The 19991-nt window shown below is 36.4% G+C and overlaps 1 protein-coding gene across 5 annotated transcripts in view; it reads right to left on the reverse strand.

Moving 5' to 3' along the window:
• LOC133530113 (A disintegrin and metalloproteinase with thrombospondin motifs like) overlaps positions 1-19991 on the reverse strand; it is a 229442-nt gene that overhangs the window by 50046 nt on the left and 159405 nt on the right. For all 5 annotated transcript variants that reach the window (XM_061867953.1, XM_061867949.1, XM_061867952.1 and 2 more), the window contains exon 3: positions 15164-15649. In XM_061867953.1, the coding sequence (XP_061723937.1) occupies positions 15164-15649 (486 nt within the window). The remainder of the gene's footprint in view (positions 1-15163; positions 15650-19991) is intronic.

Here is a 19991-nt window from a genome sequence, read left to right on the forward strand (position 1 = left end):
AACTTCATTTTCTTCAATTGGTTGAATGATATCATACGACTCATGTGTGTTCACGTTTTGGGTTTCTTGCCCACTCGGAATGGTGTCAGACGGTTGTTTTTCATAAAGGTGTCGGTAGAAATTTGTAGCTGTATTTAAGATGTCTTTCCTTGTAACGGCTTTCTTCCCTTCGTCATCGAGTTGTTGGATCCAATTTTTATTATAATCAAGTTCTTTTAAACCTTTCTTTATACTTCTATGTGATAATATATTTTTTTCTATAGTTTTAATTCTATGATTTCTGTAGTCTTCTCTTATTGCTTTATTGGTAGTTTTAAATAAGGTGCTTAGCTCACTTTTCTCTTGACTTGATCTGTTTGGTTTTTTTAGCAGTTCGCTTCTCTTAGCAATGAGGTCCTTTGTCTCTATTCGTAGTATTGAGTATGGTTGTTTTTTCGTAGGTTCCATTTTTGTTGCATCAATAATACTTTTTTCTAGTTTATCATAATAATCCTGTATGTTTGAAGGAGGGTCGTTTACGATCTGTGATAGGTGTTCTTGTAGTCTTAATGAAAATTTGTTTACATCTTCTTCACTCTTGGGCATTTTTGGTAATATTTTGAATGTTGTTCTGCGTTTTTTACTGTTGTTAAGAATATAAGTTCCCCTTACCATTTTATGATCTGATGGGAAAGGTGTGATCAGAAACTCTATGTTAGTAAAATTGTTTGGTTTATTACTGAGTATAAAATCTATCTCATTTCTTGTGTGTTGATTCGGTGAGATCCATGTCCATCTACTCTTGATTTTTTTCAAAAACATTGTATTTACAATCTTTATGCGATTTTCCATAGCAAATTGTATAAGTCGTTCACCTCTGTGGTTTCTGTCTCCGGTTCCATATTTTCCAGTAATTAAGTTTTCAGTTGGATTTGGAATACCGATTTTTGCATTGAAGTCTCCGAGAATGATCTGGGATTTGTTTGCTAGATTTTGGGCTTCTCCAACAGTTTTGTAAAAATCTTCTACCTCGGTGTCGCTAGCTTCGGCTGTTGGTGCATGAACTTGAATCAATGATATGTCTTCCTTGTCAAATGTCAGATTTAGGATTGCTACTCTGTCTGATAAACCTGTGAACCCGGTTATATGTTTTTTTAGTTTCTTTTTTAATAGAAATCCTACACCCAGATGCCCTTTTCTTTCTCCATTCCAGCAGAGAATATGGTCTTCGTCTTCTTGTATTGTGCTACCTACCCGTCGTACCTCAGCTAGTCCGATGATATCATACTTAATATTTTTGAGTGCATGTTTTAGTTCTAGCATTTTTTCTTGTGTGGCTAGCGACCTGATATTGTAGGTGCATATGTATATTTTGGGCATAATATTGTGTTTGTTGCAATCCTTTGGGCTTGGAGTTTTAAAAGCCAGTAAATTTTTGGAAAGTGGAGGGTTGTGGTCATTTTCCCCCACGGTGACCAACCGGCTTGGGGGAGGTTTTCCAGTGTTATTCTTGATAAATGTTGGCTTGAATGTTGTTGTAGTTTGTTGTTGTATGTTGTTTTTCAATGTTGTTACTTTGTTTATGTTTTTAAATATTTTTGCTGTAGTTATAGTTTGTTGGTTTTTGTTGTTTCCTGTTGTCTTTGCTGATACATTACTGTTGCCAAGTATTTTTTTCAGATAGGGAGTATGCTCGTTCCCGCATGATCTGAAATGCATCTATTCTTGTCCCTTTGCCATCTTCCCTATTCCCATCGTTAATTTTTAACACTGCCGGGCTAAGTACAGGAGATCTTGAAATTTCCGCTGAGTTTTCTGTTACAGCCTTCTGTAGTTCAAACCTTTTTATTAGTTTGGTGTTGTTTCCACCTTCATCATTGATCAGTTTGTTTGGGCTAGGTGACTCGGTTTCAGTTCTCTTCCTTTTGTCCTTTCGTTTTGCTGATTGTTCCTTTTTTTCTTGTAATTTTTTTTTGGGAAAGTCATGGGTTATGTATGTGGCTGGTTTCATTTTGTTCTTGTTCTTGAGTATGTCGATATGATGTTACTGCGATTAATGGCTACCAACCTGACAAAACCAAAACGAATACGGTTTTAAACTAAGTGCATTGATGCCAACTTACAAAATATTCATTTGGTTGCATAGTAAAAATAATTACTTCATAAGTCAGAAACACGCGTGTGACACCCGTAATATAGCAACACCCATAGACTACGAAGACCGCTTAGCGTTGCTTGTTAGTCTCCGTAGGCTACGGTGGCCAAAATTGAGAAAAAACTGTCCAAAAAATTAATTTAGCAAGTAGCAAGTACCAGGGCCTCATGAGTTACGAGGAGGTGTCGCCGACCGGCCGGCCGCGGCCCGGGGCGGGCGGGGCCCGTAACAAGGTATGCTCGCGCGTCTTGGCTATATACTTTTGCTGTAATTTGTTTACCTAAATTAAGATTTATTTTTGTTGACTCGTAGGAAAAATATTGTATGCAACGTTGTATAAGTAGGTCAAAAAATTCTCGTGGCGTATTCCTTTACAATGTTCGGCTCCGGCTCACATTGTAACTCACGCCACTCGCCTTTTTTGACCCTTCTTATACAACTGTTGCATAAAATACTATTTTATGATGATGACATACTAGTCCTAGTTATTAGGAATAAAATGATGTTTTAATAAATGTCTTCTTATTCTTATTTATGTTTATTTTTACATCTATGACGTCACGGAACACAATATAAATATTATGTATCCTTTTATATTAAAATGTTATTCATTACGATACCTAATATATGGACAGAGATAATTAACTGATAAAGACTCCAATCTTCATACGTACGCAAGATTGGGCGCCATTTTTTTACGTAAGATGATTTTTGCCTGTTTATGATCATGACCCTCTCCCACCCTTATGTAAGGAAAAAACGTGTTTAATATTTATTATGTAAGATTTAAAGGAAAAATTAATACTTACACATTGGTTTCTTTTAATTTTTCCATCCGTTGCCATGTAAATCATTTACCTACCTATACGCATCAGAGCGCGCGCCTCAGCACTCGCGCGGACGTCCGCACTTTTGAATCCCAGACGCAAAAAAGTGGAGTGTTATATGGTTGACGCCAATATCTGTCTGTGGTATCGTAGTTCTCAAACGGTTGGACCGATTTTGATTCAGTTTTTTTACGGAAAGCAAGTTTCCTTGCGGTGGTTCTTGGTTATGTTTAATAAAAGTTGAAGAAGATATCAGTGGGGTGAAGAGTATCAGCTCTTGTCCAAAATGTTGTGAGGTAGTTTTGGTATAAAATACATATTTTTTTTGTAAGAAAAAATAAGACTCCCCAAAACGTCATGAAATGAATGGCATGTTTTCGTAAATAGCTACACGTAAATACTTCTCAGGCGTAGAAATAAACACAGTACGCCATCTAGTGAGCTTTCTCTGTGTTAAAATCAATGGCGAACGCAACAATGATAAGGCATGCAACGAATGGAGATTAACAGTCTTTTTAATCAACTGGTCATTGTTAATGTGTAATTTATTAAGATACCTATCGTCTGACTTAATAAAGAAGCATCTGATGCAAATTGTTGTCCTGGCGACTATTTATGACGAAGATGGGTCACGTGACGGGTCACGTTTTATGCTCATCTTTTATCAATATCACGTTTAATAAATTAACAGGCCAATTCGAACGTACACTGACATCAGAATGATATTTGAATCATGTTATATTTTATATATGACGACCGGTTTGGCCTAATGGGTAGTGACCCTGCCTACGAAGCTGATGGTCCCGGGTTCAAATCCTGGTAAGGGCATGTATTTGTGTGATGAGCATGGATATTTGTTCCTGAGTCATGGGTGTTTTCTATGTATTTAAGTATTTATAGATATTTATATATTATATATATCGTTGTATAAGTACCCTCAACACAAGCCTTATTGAGCTTACTGTGGGACTTAGTCAATTTGTGTAATAATGTCCTATAATATTTATTTATTTATATATATATATTTGTCTGGTACAGTCACCTGCAATAATACGTCAGTCTTCTAAATTGTGTTCAAATTTAAATCAGGGGCCCATTTCTCGAACGGTATTAGACTAATATTATTAGTCTACGAGTCAAGTCGTATGGGTTACCATGGCAACACACTAATCACGGCAGTCGTGTAGGGAACACTTTGTCCGGCTCAAAGTTCTAACAGTACCCTGTCTGTATATTCTAGTCTTACTGACTGGTGTCGTGAAACATTTAGAGAGATACGAGACCGAGGAAGAAAGAATCTCTAGAATGAACACACGCAGGAAGGACTTGGACATCTTGATAGCGCCTAAATTGAAAGTTGTTCACCATTGTGTGCGATATCACGCAATAAAATTGAATAACTGCCTCCCCACAGCACTCAAATTAATGAATAATATAGATAAATTCAAATGCGGGCCGGTTCAGACGGACTGCAACTCGACTGCAACTTGTATGGGAACTGCACGTCGACGTTGCAGTTGGAGTTCAGTCGGCATGCAGTTCCCATACAAGTTGCAGTCGAGTTGCAGTCCGTCTGAACCGGCCCTAAGGGACCATTTAATTAGTAAATGTTATTACCATGTTAAAGACTTTATTTGTAATCTTTAATTTATTTTTCAATGTGTTCACATTTTTTTATGACATTTATAAGACTGTAATTTTTAATATTTTTTATTTTGTATATTTTAGTTTAAGTTATGCATGTTATTTAAAGAATTGTGATTGATTTTAGTACTTATAGGTTAAATATATTTCCGACATGATTGTAAAATTGTTATGGAATTAATTATAAAAAATAACAATAATAATATTAGCCTAATACCGTTTGAGAATTTGGCCCCTGATTTAAATTTGATCAAACTTAGTACGTACTATAGTTAGGAATATGAGCTTCACGATAGGTATTTGTTTGTACAAAATTGATCAAGCGTGTGCCAGGCACGAAGGAAACGTCTCCGTCTCAGCTTGGGCCCAAATTAATTGTTATGTTCGACTATTCTCCTCTACTATGGTTACCCATACGATTTGACAGGGGCCCATTTCTCGAACTGTCTTGACATTTTGTGTACTAATAATATTAGTCTAATAGCGTTCGAGAAATGGGCCCCAGGTAGCATTCCTCAAACGATTCCTGTAAAAATTTGTGAGGAGGTTCGATAGTTATGTAGCTTTCTTTGTCGATGCATTTTTTTTTCAAAATGATGAAGTAGCGAGATTTACAGCACACAAATCCACTAGTATTACGTATATATATATATATTTGTAATTATACTCGTATATTTTGAAATGCACTTTATGGTCATAAATGTTTGAAATATATAGCTACACCTTTGTAATTATCAAGCAATTATAATAAATAGAAAATGCAAATCAAAAGTCATCAATGATTGAGAGGACGATTATACCGACTTCCCGATGCGTCACCAGCTATAATGCACCTACTCGTATATTATTTTAATTATATATCATTAATACTGTCACAGCAGTACCTGATGATATAGCTTGGTAGATTTTGATTTTCCTGATCATTAAAAGTTCAGAGGAAAATTTTGTCATTATGATATTATTTTAAATATTATCAATCATTATCATTATCACCACTAAGAATAGTTAGTTCTACAGATGAGCATGTTGCGCAATATTTCTAAAACAGTCATTTTGAAAGTGGATTTAGTTAAGATTTTTTTGCACGCATACGCGTTTCCGAGCCTAACACTCCACATCCTTATTAAGCTCTGGCAACCTTACTCACCAGCAGGAACACAACACTATGATTAGGGTCTAGTGTTATTGGGCTGCGGTAATCTGTAAGGTGGAGGTACTTCCCCAGTTGGACTCTGCTCTAGATCGGGAATGACATTCACTGCTGGCTGTGCCCTACCACAAAAAGCGAGATGACATTCCCAGTGCCCATGCCACTCTTTTGACATCGTTTAAGGACATACCCGAGTCTAATAAGGACATACCCAGATCCAATAAGGACATACTCGGGTCCTAGAGTTTTAAAATTTTAAAAATTATGAGTTCCCAAAAAAATCTATGATGAATATCGCCGTTTTGGAAACAGCAACATTTTTTAATTACTTAAGAAGTCCGTTGAATAAATTGAAAGTGTGACATTTCTTCTTCGTGGGACGCACGCAAAATGGCAGGTATCTGATAGCGGGGTCGACATTACTTGAAGTCGTGCCGCGATACCGATCTTGTTAGAAACTGCTGGCTTTACTGTGAATCTTCATAGTAGGGATAGCAATTAGATTTAACCCCTTATTCATATCAATTGACCTGTGTTAAAATTTGTCTCTTTCTAACAAACAGAAATGTCCAAATGACAGATAGGCACAAACAATCATCTATGCGTTTATAGCGGGTAGAGGTAAGAACAATGTATGTGTATGAAAAGTGTCCATCAAAAAACCTTAAGTAGGTGGCGCCACAATACCTCGTGAACAAATTTTTACTTTGATAAAAAAATTCAAATCACTGACAGCGCACTTCACTACGTCAATAAATCTAAGTTCATGTCATATCCTTGTGCTACCCTAGCGCCAGCGGAAAGATTTCGAATTATTATTTTCAGCTGATAAAATCGTTGTCTTTACCTCTACCCTCCATAATTGCATAATTGCGCTGTTAGATTTCACAGACGTTTATGAATAATGCCATTAGTATTTTAATAGAACTAGTTATTTAATTTAGTACCTCTCTTTGTCAGATTTCAGCCATTAAACAAAAAGCGGTGTCCACGACAATACTTCCTACTTTTTAAAATGTAACTCCATCAAAAACATTTTTATGTAAAATGATGCCAAGACGAAACCATAAGGCTCGCACTGTCAAAAAGTTATTAGATCCCGTGTAGAGCCAAGCTTCTAACTCTATAAGCCCTAACTACACAAACTCTACACCTTAGTCAAAATATATGGCTTGGCCGTTTCGGTACCGTCACATGGGCGTAAGGTGAAAAATGTATTCACTAATCATAATTTTTTATTACACAATACTTCTTGTAGTAGAGTTCAGTTCTGCTATTTAAGCGTGTTGAAGCAACTGACAAACTAACAGTATTGCTTTCGCATTATTAATATTATACATAATACATGTTGTATTAATTATACCCACTAATGAACTGAACGAATGACCTAACTGCAGAATTTCTACTAAATTTTCATTAAGAAGTGATTTCATAACTTACAAGTACGAAGTTAATTCGACAAAGATTTACATAAACGACAGACGCATAGCTCACTCGGCAAGCCAACTAGACCATAAGGCCGATTCTGATGTAACAATTGCGGTTTTTACGGTTTTAAAAAACGCCTGCCAACGATACGACTCTATTCATAACTGATCAGCGTGAAACAATATTTTGATATGATCCTGACAATCGCTCACGCTGATCAGTTATGCATAGAGTCTTATCGTTGGAAGATGTTTTTTTTTTAATATAATAGGTCGAAGAAGGTTTACTAATGTGAAGAATTATATTCTGTAGTAAATGTGTTGTAATGCAAAAAATGTATTGATTACTTACATGCATTGATTTTTTTGGCAACCATATGCTTTGCTATTAAAACTGCAAGTATATAACGATCACTAATAATAATAGATGATAACTCAGGGACATATCAAACACAAATACCAGGATTTGAACACCTCATGCTTTGTAGGCCTACCACTAGGTGTCACTACCACCACCATTACTAAATATTTTTGCAAATACTTTATCATTAATCAGTTAGGTGTATTATTGTTGTGATGAATCAAGTACCTAAACGAAGCATACTTATGTTACAAAACTGATTCAAATTGTTACATTAGTCAAAAGAAATAATTTGTGACTCATCTCGTACCTTCTCACAGTGACAATAGTAAGCCTCTAGCGACTTTCATGTTGTTTGTGACTGTAACAAGGTACGAAATGGGTCACAAAAATTAATCTTTTGACTGTACCACTGTTTAAAGTTAAGATCAATACGGGTTAGTTTGACAAGCCCTCACGTTAGGTCTGTTTACAAATTGATTTGTGTTTATTGCGAGTTTATACATTGCTACTTGCGTTTAGTGGCAAGTGTATTCGCAATAAACACTAATAAATGTGTAAGGCCCGCGAAGGACAAGGCCATCGCAACGCGTTCGCGCCGACAACGCTCACCCGGGGCGCTTCCATACATTATCAACGGCTTGTTTCTTTCTCGCCGCGTCGCGCTGCTTCGCATTTGCGGTAAATGCGCTTGGCCGCTGCGTCGGCCGCCGCACCGCATTCGCGAGTTGATCTCCCGACGCTGCCTAAATATGCCTCAATGCCAGTCATACTTATCCCGCAGTTACACTTACCCGTATTGATCTTAGAAAATACAACAAGTTTGATAAATATGAGATGTCACTAGCTACCACTATTACCAGTCAAATGTGCTTCCAAAATACAAAATACATAACAACACGATCGCTTTAAATCAGCCGTAAACTGCTTCGTTATGAATAAATGTATAGAATTCGAGTAAAGTCAGAATTATCTGATGTAGTAAATAATTTACTTGTCAGAAACAGGGCATTGCAATGCAAGGCCGCCTGATCTTTGTTTACATGAACTTACGGCCCGATTCGAAGAATGAAATACGATAACGATAAGCTCTCATTTAGATATCATTTGTATGTCGTATAATGGACAGAAGCAGCTCGATTCGGGCAACCAATGTCACTTTGACGTTAGAAATGTCGTTGGTAGATCTTATTGGGACCACAGCGGAATCGAAATAAACGTCAATTTTGACATGTCTTCTTTGATCTTTCCAAGATCTTAAACTTGTCTTAATCATTCTTCGAATCGGGCCGTTAGTTGTAGCGAAGTTGGTGAGTTTTGTTACCGACACTTAAATTTCTAAAATTTTGTGATTCAGCAGCAAAATTTGTTTAACCCTCGTGAATTGAAAACAACTTTGTCCCCTAGTAATACAAATAACTATTAAACGGTTGTCTATTTTACCTTTCTAATTCTAAATAGGTAAATATAATTTTAACGTGCGATTTTCTGACACTAAATTATTGTCAATTCAATTGAGTAGAGACCGAAAACCACCTAACATACATACTACATACATACAGTACAAATATATGTAACATGCATAAGTATATATTTAAACATATAAGTACATTGACTAGTGCTGCACTGGTCGTTTATTAGTGTAGGTTTTAAGGTTCTGACGGAAGATCAGCGCTGTGGTCTCCGCAGCATTTATGCCGAGTCAGCGCCTATTCTTTACCACAACACATGACCCTCTACTAATATCTCTATTAATCTAAAAATAAGACACGTAATACATTTGATTGTTGACGTAATTATTGATATTAGTGTCAAACTGTATGTTACTTTTTCTTTGTCTCTTGTCAATTTTCTTTCTCTCTTGTTATTTGTTTGTGTCACAAAGCATGTAAGTTGTGGTTGAATAAAGATTTTATCTATCTATCTATCTATCTAACTATACTCCAAAAGGTCCAAACTAGGCTGAAATTATATTTTCCTCCGGGTGTGACTATTATTTAAATGCTGTAGCTATACCTACAAAATATTTTCGTACTAGTAAATGGAAAAAAAATCGCACAAGACCATAAAGAAGATTGGTATTGATGCTAATTACGTAATAAATTTTGTGGACCATACTTATAGTACTGGATTAGGTGGTTCTAGGGTACCTAAACAAAGCATAAATGTTTGTAGTTACATAACGACGATAAGTGCCAAAACTATTTAGGTTTAACACCGCTTTTATTGTTCAGCCATGATCATTTTACTGCAGACCTAAATTAACACCATCTACCATCGTACTGTTGTACTGTGTTACTTTACTGATAATTCGTACCTAAACCTTATTGCCAAGTTAGAAGGTCCACTGATAAGTGTAATGGGCAGGTAAGTGTGGCTGTTAAGTATTTACGACTGAACAGTTATAGGGATAGGCATTTATTTCGACATAGGTGAATATTTCGTCACTTGCGTAATAGGCTGCTCTACGTTTGTATAGCACATTCATAAATGTTTGTATAGCTTCGATAGCCAATTGGTATTTATGTTTCCTGAAAATAATATCATGTCGGATCGGATCCTGTTGCGAAGATTTAAACCTGTATGAGTAGACGTTGCCAGAGCTTTCAGTCTACATTTAAACCTTCGCGACTAGATCCGATCCGACTTGACTCGATCGGACCAATTTTTGTGACGTCATAATAGCAGTGCAGCACAAACAAACGATGTGCAGTGCAAACTCTTCGCCGTTACTAAAAAATCGGAGGATCCTTAACAGATAATATGTTAAATATGAACCTTATTACCATGGTAACTAAGGTCACCTGTTTATACGGGAACCATTATCACTTATCCAAAGGGAAGGTAATAATTTGGTCCCAAGGTCGCCGGTCGAAACAACGAACATTCAGTTTAATTGCATAGTTAACCATAATTTGACTCATAGCAAAAGATTACCTCCTGTAGAGTTCGCATTAAGCTCTGATTCGCGCTCACCACATGTACGTGCTATTAGGAAATGAGCAATGAGCGGAATTCTTCATAGCAAAAATCAAACTGTCAGAGGGATTGACCTAACTGTTTTATCGACTTATCGATAAATATTTGTCACTTAACGAAACACAGGTGTCCCTAATTAGCTGACCGTCACTGTATTTTGGTATAATAGTAAAGAATAAAACAGAAAATACTTTTATGATGTAAATGAACGTAACATTTAGAGCAATATATTGTGGAAGAATCTTCTTTGAAACTGAAATAAGAATCTTTCTGTATCCATTTTTTTATTGTTTTCTTTTAGGATTAGCCATTTTAGTAACACGGCACGGAAATCACTCATGAAAACTCAAGTGACATAAATGACATATGTGTTGTTAATACGGAGATGCAAATTGCTTATCAAAGAGGTCAAATGTTACAGAATTATGGATACCTAATGCGATATTATTCCGTAACATCGATAAGTCGATAAAACAGTTAGGTCAATCCCTCTGACAGTTTGATTTTTGCTATGAAGAATTCCGCTCATTGGAAATGAGAGATAAGCGATGATGAGAAGAGACGTGCGAGAATCAACCATTAGCATTGGGATATAGTTAACATCTATTTTCTGCTCCGCTGGATTACATCATCATCATCTCCGCTCATCTCCGCCTCAATGGATAGGCCTAGTATTACGTACCATAAATTACAGCGTTTTCTAATGGGCGTTTCTGCATGTTTTTGAGGAAATTACTAGGCTGTGAGTCGCATTCCTTACTATTCCAAAAAACGTTACTTCTCACTATAAATAAACTGCTATTGTTTTTTAATCCAACTACGTAACTAAGGGTTAAAGGCCAACAAGAATGGGTATGATTTTATTAGTAGTGCACACGTGTTTTCGTGTGTCGTGTTGAATAAATTATGAACAATCGTTCGTTGGCATTGAAAGACGCTCTATAAGAAATAAATACGCGATCGCGAGGATTATACAGGCCAATTTGAACATGCAGTGCACCTGATACATGTACGGACAAGTCAAAGCGAAATGAATGACAGCTAACTGATATGAATCAAATATTAAAATTAGCCTGATAGTTTCTTAAAGGTTTACTTGCTGTATACACAATATATGGCTTTACCAAAATTTCGGTCGCTCTTTTTTATTTATGTCGCTTTAAATGCTCCCTCTACTGTGTGCTCTGTCTACTGGGCTGGCATTCCTGCATTCTCGCTTGTTTCACCATGATTAACGATTTATTTGTAAGTTAATTTAATTAAATTCAACAGGATCTGTTTATGCCGGCAGAATGTATCGCCATGTATTTATTAGTATATCGGTAATTTACAACATTTTAGTACAGTCGCATCGATGGAAGCGAACATATTTATTTCGAATTCACTTATTGTGTCTGTAAAGAGGGCATGTGCAACTCACGAAAAAAAAACGGTCAAGTGCGAGTTCGTTTAACTTGCGCACCGAGGGTTCCGTACAAACTTTCAACTATCTCATGTAACTATAAACACGAAGGATTTTTCACCAAGAGTATATTATGCATAATTGTGTACAGGGCAATCCATTGGCAAATTGGATAACTAATGTGTGCGACCTGTATGTATGTTGTTTTTTACGGGATAATTCTGTATGTAAACCGATTTCAATAAGTTTTGTTTTATTCGCAAGATGGTGTTTTAGGTGTAATCTCATAGAAACTGCTAGTATAAAAAAACCCGCAAAGCATAGAAAAATGAAAATAAAATTAAAATAAGTTATTTTTAGTAATAATATAAAAGTTATTAAGATAGAGGGGTCATTATATTTTTCCTGTAATATTTATGACAATATTAATATTATTATGAAAAAATGTAAAAAAAATCCTATTTTTTTAAAATAGGATTTTTTTTACATTTTAGGATAGGATAAGGGGGAGGGAATGGTATTGTTCACATTTTCCGTCATAAATCAATTTATTTTTCAAAAATTATCCAATAAAAAAAATGTTTTAGAATGTCTAATTCTTCTTTCAAATCATACCCCACTTGACCAAGTCTTTGAAATTTTGCCCCCTCTTCATATTTTCCAAAATTAATAAAATAATAACACTTCCAATGTGTCTGGGTTAGCGTTGTTCATAACTAATCCAAATTTCAAATGAATAACTTAAGTAAGCAGTTCTCGAAATATTTAGCAATGTGACAGACATACGGACGGAGTCGCACCATATGGGTTCCTTTTGTACCTTTTTGGTACGGAAGTCTAAAAACCTATGGTAATTAGGTATATATCCCGTATTCAACAATCTTAATAATATTTTCAATAGGATAAGTTCAACAGCATCCTTAGCCCACATAGCTAATTGCTCGCATTGTGCCGTGCAGTGAAAGTTTCCCACGCGGTTATCTAACTGAATTTCCTGAACCGAGTTTATGTGACACGCGGAATGTGTACCAGATCTTTGGTTTAGGATACTAGGGTGATTCAAATTTAGTAGATGATCAACTTCCTACCCTGCCTACGGATCAGGATTCGAATCTGGGATCGAATCCTGGCAAGGAAATTTATTTATGTATTTATCATAAATATTTATTTCTGAGTTATGAACGTCTTCCATATAAATAAGATTCATCATAAATATCTTGACATTTAACCTGTATGACGAAAATCTCTTTCAAGACAAGTGTATGCACATTAAAATTAGGATAAATGTATTCAGATCGATATTTATGCCAATAGTTGTTATGCGAAGTAAGAATAGGCATGAAAAAATTATGCGTTCCAATATAGGCCCTGAGTATTTATATATTAAGTACTATAATATTATATATATCGTCATCTAAAACCCACAACACTTACCCCATAAAATGTAATTGAAAATTGTTGTTAAATATCCACATTGGTTTGTAGTGGCAGAGACTTACATTAAGCGATTGACGTATAAAATTTAAACTTTGACGTAATTTAACGAATCGCTCTATCGGGATACCTTTGGGTGACTTCCAGCCCCGTTTCCCAAAGACTGTTTTCCTTAACCGTAAATCGATTGGAAGAAAACAAATGCTATTTCCCGTGGAATGCTCCATTTTAGACTGGTCCCTGTAATTTTACCGGTTAATAAGTTTTTCGGCTTAAGACGCTTTGCCGATATCCTTCTAGAATTATCCTAACGTGGTTTAACTGTGTCTAAAGAAGTATCAGTTTTTTCCTACATAGCACACGTTATACTTAGATCCAGTGAGAGTAGTTCCCAGCTCTCTTCAACGGCAACAGTTTTTAGTGCCATTGTCATCGTCAAGTCACGTGACAATTTCGCTTTTCACGATCATTCCCTCTTACTGCAATGGTATTAAGATCTATTTTTAACTATCCTTTAAAGGAGTAATGCTTATAAATTTTGAACCGTGTTATTTAAGCATAAGGTTGATTTTGTAACAGCAATGGATATGAAGTAACATATGGTGATTTTATCCAATGGGAATATAGTTCTTATATTGAGGTAAGAGTTTGCATGTATTTAAATTCAAATGTGTCAACTTGATTAACCGTAAATGTCGAAGAAAATGCTCTGTCTAGAGACTACAGTCTAGGGCAATGAAAATGGATAACTTTAAATGGAGTTTTCTATACAAAGTAACCAGTTCTTAAAAGCATGCAAATGATGTACAGTCAAGTGTGAAAATATGGGTGCATACAAAATAACTCAAAAATATGTCCCATAGTTCGTAATTCGAATAATTGTACTAGATATGACTTTATGGGGATATTTAAGCCATTAAGCTATTTTAAGTATTTATGAATACCTACTCGTACAACTATGTCGAAATTGATCTTTTCCCTAAGATATTGAGTTATACAATTTTATTGAATTTCCTACAGCTAAGCCGGCTTATCTGAGATGTAATTAGTTCTCTACTATAAACTCTCAATAAGTTAGCTATGATCAGACCGGTCTAGAAAGTTCCTGCTGTCGGAAACAATCAATCATTTAGGTTGCTTGGCACAGTTTTCATACCAATTCCAAACATATACATAGACAAGATAGCCTTTCTGTATCTCAAAGGACATTCGGCTCACCAATCGCTTTAAAGAACTCTTTCTTAAAAGCGATTGGTGAGCCGAATATGTCTCTATTATGTAAAACAGTGAGTGGCAGGCACTTTTGACCACGAAATGTCTAAAACTAGTCGCTAGTCGCAGATAACTTTTATCAACTCCCTATAATTTATAACCTAAAAACGCGAAATCTCCCAAAATTTAGCGTAATCGATGAAAAATATAATAACTTGGTGGGTGCTGTTTACTAACAGTGGTAGCTATTATGATTATGATAGTCTTATTCTTTAAATTAAATTGCCGAAAGGGCCTCTACTACTTTTTAGATCACACAAATATGGCTCCCAAAAGTCCGGAACAACTAATAAATTAAGGTTTATACCAATTCGTAGTCTGTCATTGGCCACTCTGCTCCATTTCGGGAGCGCCGTTAGTTTGACTTCATTCTCCCATCTTGATAGAATTCTTATCTGGCGCTGTTGGCGACATATGACAAACTCCAATAGAAAGAGCTTAAGGAGGCCTTTGCCAAACGGCACACTGAGTTAAGAGATATAATCTAGTCAAATTACACATAAAAGGGCTTATGGATATATAGATCAACTCACCGATGACAGCTCCTCATAGTCCACCCCATGCGGTTCCGTCTCATTCCCCACCACTCTGAACAACTTCAGCCCATCCTTCTTCACCAACCCCTCCTGTTTCTTCAGCGCCAGTTTCAGCGGCTTCCCGAAAGCCTCCAGCTCGATCCTATGCACATCACTATCACTATCACTTTCACTTTCACTTGACTTCACATCAAAATCTACACTAACTGTGCTATTTAAATCTTCTACTTCATCCTTTAAATCAGCTACTTTGAACATTTCATCATTTAGCAAGGAAGGTGGGCTGGTTTCTGTTTTGTAGATATGATGTTTCTCGTGAGGCACTTTGCCTGAGTTGCCTGGTAGTGTGTTGGTTTTGGTGGGAAGAATGTACCGCCGGGCGAGGTGGTGAGTGAGGTGGACTGGGTGGTATTGAGGGACGCTACTGTGATCTTCGACGTGAAAAACATGGCGCAGCTCGTCGATTGTCATGTGCTCGTGAATCTGCAAAGAAAGAAATGTAAACATTAGAAAAGGTTAATAATGGTTATTGGTTGTATAACCTAGAGATTTGCTTTCGCTTTGGCTAACTTAATGGGGGACTTATAATCTTGATCAGCAGTGGATATTTTCGCTCAAAGAGATGATGAATAGAATTCTACATCTTTTGTCGATGAGTCGGTCGTGACTTAGCCATAAGACGTGGTTTTATCAAAATTGGTCGATTCAAATCATATCGGACATAAAAGCGGCCAAGGTGGTAAAAAATAACTAAACATGGACTTGATTACAGAACTTTAAATCCGATATTTGTAAAAACCTTGGATGCTCTGTTATACTTAAAAATTATCACTAAACCTAAGTTAGCAATTATACTTAGTTTAATATCATTGTGAACAATGAATTTTAAGATGATTTCAGTATAGTTCCATAAACAAAGCATATTTACTAACGAATGAACAAAAAAAAACACCGTAAAAAGCACCGTAGGTTTTAAGCCAATAATTAAATTGACATTTCGCAATCACGAACCAATCCATAACATCCGTATTGGTAATCTCACAACTTCTCCAAGCCCTTATACATATAAACCAGTCTCACAAATCAAGACCTTGTATCATTTGCAGAAGGTATCAATTTGTTTGCAAATTTGATGCATATAGGAGATTGCAAGAGTTAGCAGTTGTATTGTTTAAAGTCTACAAAAGTTGAAAACCTTGGCGTCGGTCAGTAGCCATACCTTTCTCCTGGTGCATAATTCAGTGACTGTAGGTAGACCTTATATTATTGCAATAAGGTTTATGTTGAGGTATCTATGTCGACAATATCTGTAATACTTTGTCTTTTTAAGTGTGCATGTAAAGTTGAAAGTACTTGAACGAAGTGTTATAGGAACATTAAAAATACACATAAATCTTTGTTGTCATAACTTTGAAGTATGTTTCGTCGTATTGCTTTTAACATATTGAGGAAAGAAAATCCATCATTCTTTTATTTATATTCAATTTTAATATTAAATGGAGACATTGTCATTTATTTATTTAATCGTATGGCAGTATACATCATACAGAGAAATCATAAATTTAACTCCGGAGAATTAATCCACTTGATAGCTTCGTCGTTTAGTTTTATCAGGTATTCCGGGGGGCCACTAGTATATCGAGTACGAGTACATGTGCACTCCTAGAAAATATGTCGGATACTCTGCTCCTCGGCACCACAGTGACAGGAGACTCCACCCAGTCGCAACGATATTTATATAGGGTGGTGAGTGCGCAGTCTATTAAGATTGCACCATATCCACCTCGGTAGATCAAACACTTCTAATTTTTTTTACCCGGGATTATCTCCGAACGAAACTTTTCATCCATTTGGCAGTACATAGCGGCTGGTTAGCGTTGTAGTCTTCTTGTGAAAGAGTTGACGCAATACTGCAGGGAGGATCCTGGACTTCAGACGACTTTTTACAGCGTGCGTGAACTCGTCGTGTCTTGGTAGGTTTGGTTTTTCCCTGATTTTACGAAACTCTTTCATTAGCGTATCCTTCCTTCGCAGATCAGGTGGTGGGATTCTACAAAGAACTTGGAGCCAGTGACATGGGATAGACCGCAGTGTGCCGGTCGAATTAGTTGATAATTGGAGGATCGAAAGGAGATTAAGTAAACTCATACATTGCCGAAGATGTGTTGTATTCTTGGTTTACAAGTATATAGAAGAGCGGGTAAAACTGAACATAACTTATTTATAGGCTAACATTGCTTACATGCATTTATACAATTACGTGCGTCGCATATTTATGCTGCAGGCAGTAACGTATAGTTACTGTTAATATGTTAATTTAGGCATATAGTACACAGAATATAAGGCGCATAGTTTGACATTGTTTAAATATAATAAAATTGTCATAACAGCAATACGTGAGGCTATGTCACTAGCAATCTAGTGCTAAATTTTGCAATAAATTAAAGATAAAAGACAATGTACAATTTCAAAAATTGTAAAAATTCCTTCTTTTTTTTAATGTGAATCGAAATGTTATATTTTTTGTTTCTTGTGAAATTTTACTGAAATTTCCAAAAACTTGTACACACATCAGTAAAAGTCCATAAGTATGTATTTTTGCAGATCTATGTACCTTTAATCACCGCTGTTTGAGCAGGAAATAAACACATCAACATTTGTTTCTCTGCTTTGTATAATAGAAACATTGTCTATTCAAATCCGATAATCAATTAATAACCGGAAACCCCATTGTCCGTACGTCTGTCTGTCCGTCCGCATCCGATGTCCTCGCCCGACTGATCTACTTAGTGTTATATAACTTTGACAGCTTTCAATGTCAATGATTTATAGGGTTGACACTTCCTAGGTACAGTCACGATACATCGTAAGCATGATTACAATCTTCACATGCATAGGGTTTTAAAAAGACTAAAACGTGACCTAAGGAAACTAATTATTGTAAACATGCCAGGTTCAAATAGACAAACCCAAAAAGTCTTAGAAAACAGTTTTAATTTTTTTTAATCGGCGTAATGTGTCTGTCAGAGACAATTCTGAGATTTTTTAAAAGGTATTATTACCATATTGAAGTACAAAGGCAACAAGTAAATAAAAAAAGAAAAATTGAAGATTGTTCTGTCTACAATGGCAAAAGCGACTAAATACCATTGGTAACAGAGAACCTTAATGCATTCAAATAAAGTTTATATTTGCTTGACTAACAAAAATAAAACCGGCCATGTGCGAGTCGGACTCGCGCACCGAGGGTTCCGTTTCCGTACAAACCTGTAGGTATATATTATTATATGATGTAACTAACAATTTTTCCTTTATCTGTGCTATAAGACGTTGCTTCGTACCAAATTTCAAGATTCTGAGTTCAAGAACCCTGTAGGTTTTGATTCCCTTGCGAGTGTCGAAAATTTGCGGCATAAACGGCTGTATCTTTTGATTGCGTTGGCTTAGAAGTTTGATATTTTCACAGCTCCAATGGACAGTAGACCTGAGTATTTGATATAAATTCCAGCTTGATACCTCCACGCGTTCCTGAGAAAAAGGGTCTTGACAGACAGATAGACGGACGGACGGACAACAAAGTGATCCTATAAGGGTTCCGTTTTTTCCTTTCGAGGTACAGAACCCTAAAAACACGTAAATGTGCACATGATGTAAGTAGATTCATAGTCATTTTTCATAGTAATTACATAACATACAATTAAGCTGTGACAGCCCCGTCGACATTGCATTAAATACGTGCATAAATTAGGCCTACACTCCAAATTTTACTATCAGTACAATTAACATTCATTCATACAGGGTGACCCACGCGTGCAAAAAACTTCATAAACAGTTGCCAGGCAATTGTTTGTTTAATTTAGTGCATGAATTATTCGCTAGATGGTGTTAAGTAATTCACCTATATAGTTCTTAGTTATAAGGCCTCCTTGATGCTCAATATCCTATTTACAGTGTGAAATATGCAAATGGCAGCTGCTATAGAACTGCCCGGAAAAATGATCTTAGTTATATAACCTTTAAGTCTAATGAGAGACTTTGCCTCCTTGTGTGTGTTCTACCGCTTGTACAATGGGCTGTGCTCTGAAGACTTGTTTGATATGATGCCAACGGCCGCTTTCTATCACCGCACCGCTCGCCGTCGGCAGGGTGTTCAGCCTCACACTTCTTCTTCTTCCTCGCGTTGTCCCGGCATTTGCCACGGCTCATGGGAGCCTGGGGTCCGCTTGACAACTAATCCCAAGATTTGGCGTAGGCACTAGTTTTTACGAAAGCGACTGCCATCAGACCTTCCAACCCAGAGGATAAACTAGGCCTTGTTGGGATTAGTCCAGTTTCCTCACGATGTTTTTCCTTCACCGAAAAGCGACTGGTAAATATCAAATGATATTTCGTACATAAGTTCCGAAAAACTCATTGGTACGAGCCGGGGTTTGAACCCGCGACCTCCGGATTGCAAGTCGCACGCTCTTACCGCTAGGCCACCAGCGCTTATCTTTAGTGTTTCAGGCGTCAATAGACTACGGTGACTCCTTTGCCACGGACGGGAAAATAACCCTATGCTACTTAATCCCTTAGGGTATACAAAGGTGATTTTACTCACCTACTATTTATTACGTCCGTAACACACCCTGTATGCTCGTTTGTTCATAGTAGGTAGTAATGAAACATTATTAGTATGAATTAACATAACACTCTTTATATCCTATTTAAGATGTTATTATATGATAATCGCAACGAAAGTAACTTCCTTCCGATTAAGTGAAAATATATTTTATAATTATTGTATTAGAGTTGATTATTCAACAGTCTTGACATGTAACTACCT

This window comes from Cydia pomonella, chromosome 22, assembly GCF_033807575.1.
Source record: "Cydia pomonella isolate Wapato2018A chromosome 22, ilCydPomo1, whole genome shotgun sequence".
NCBI lineage: Eukaryota > Metazoa > Arthropoda > Insecta > Lepidoptera > Tortricidae > Cydia > Cydia pomonella.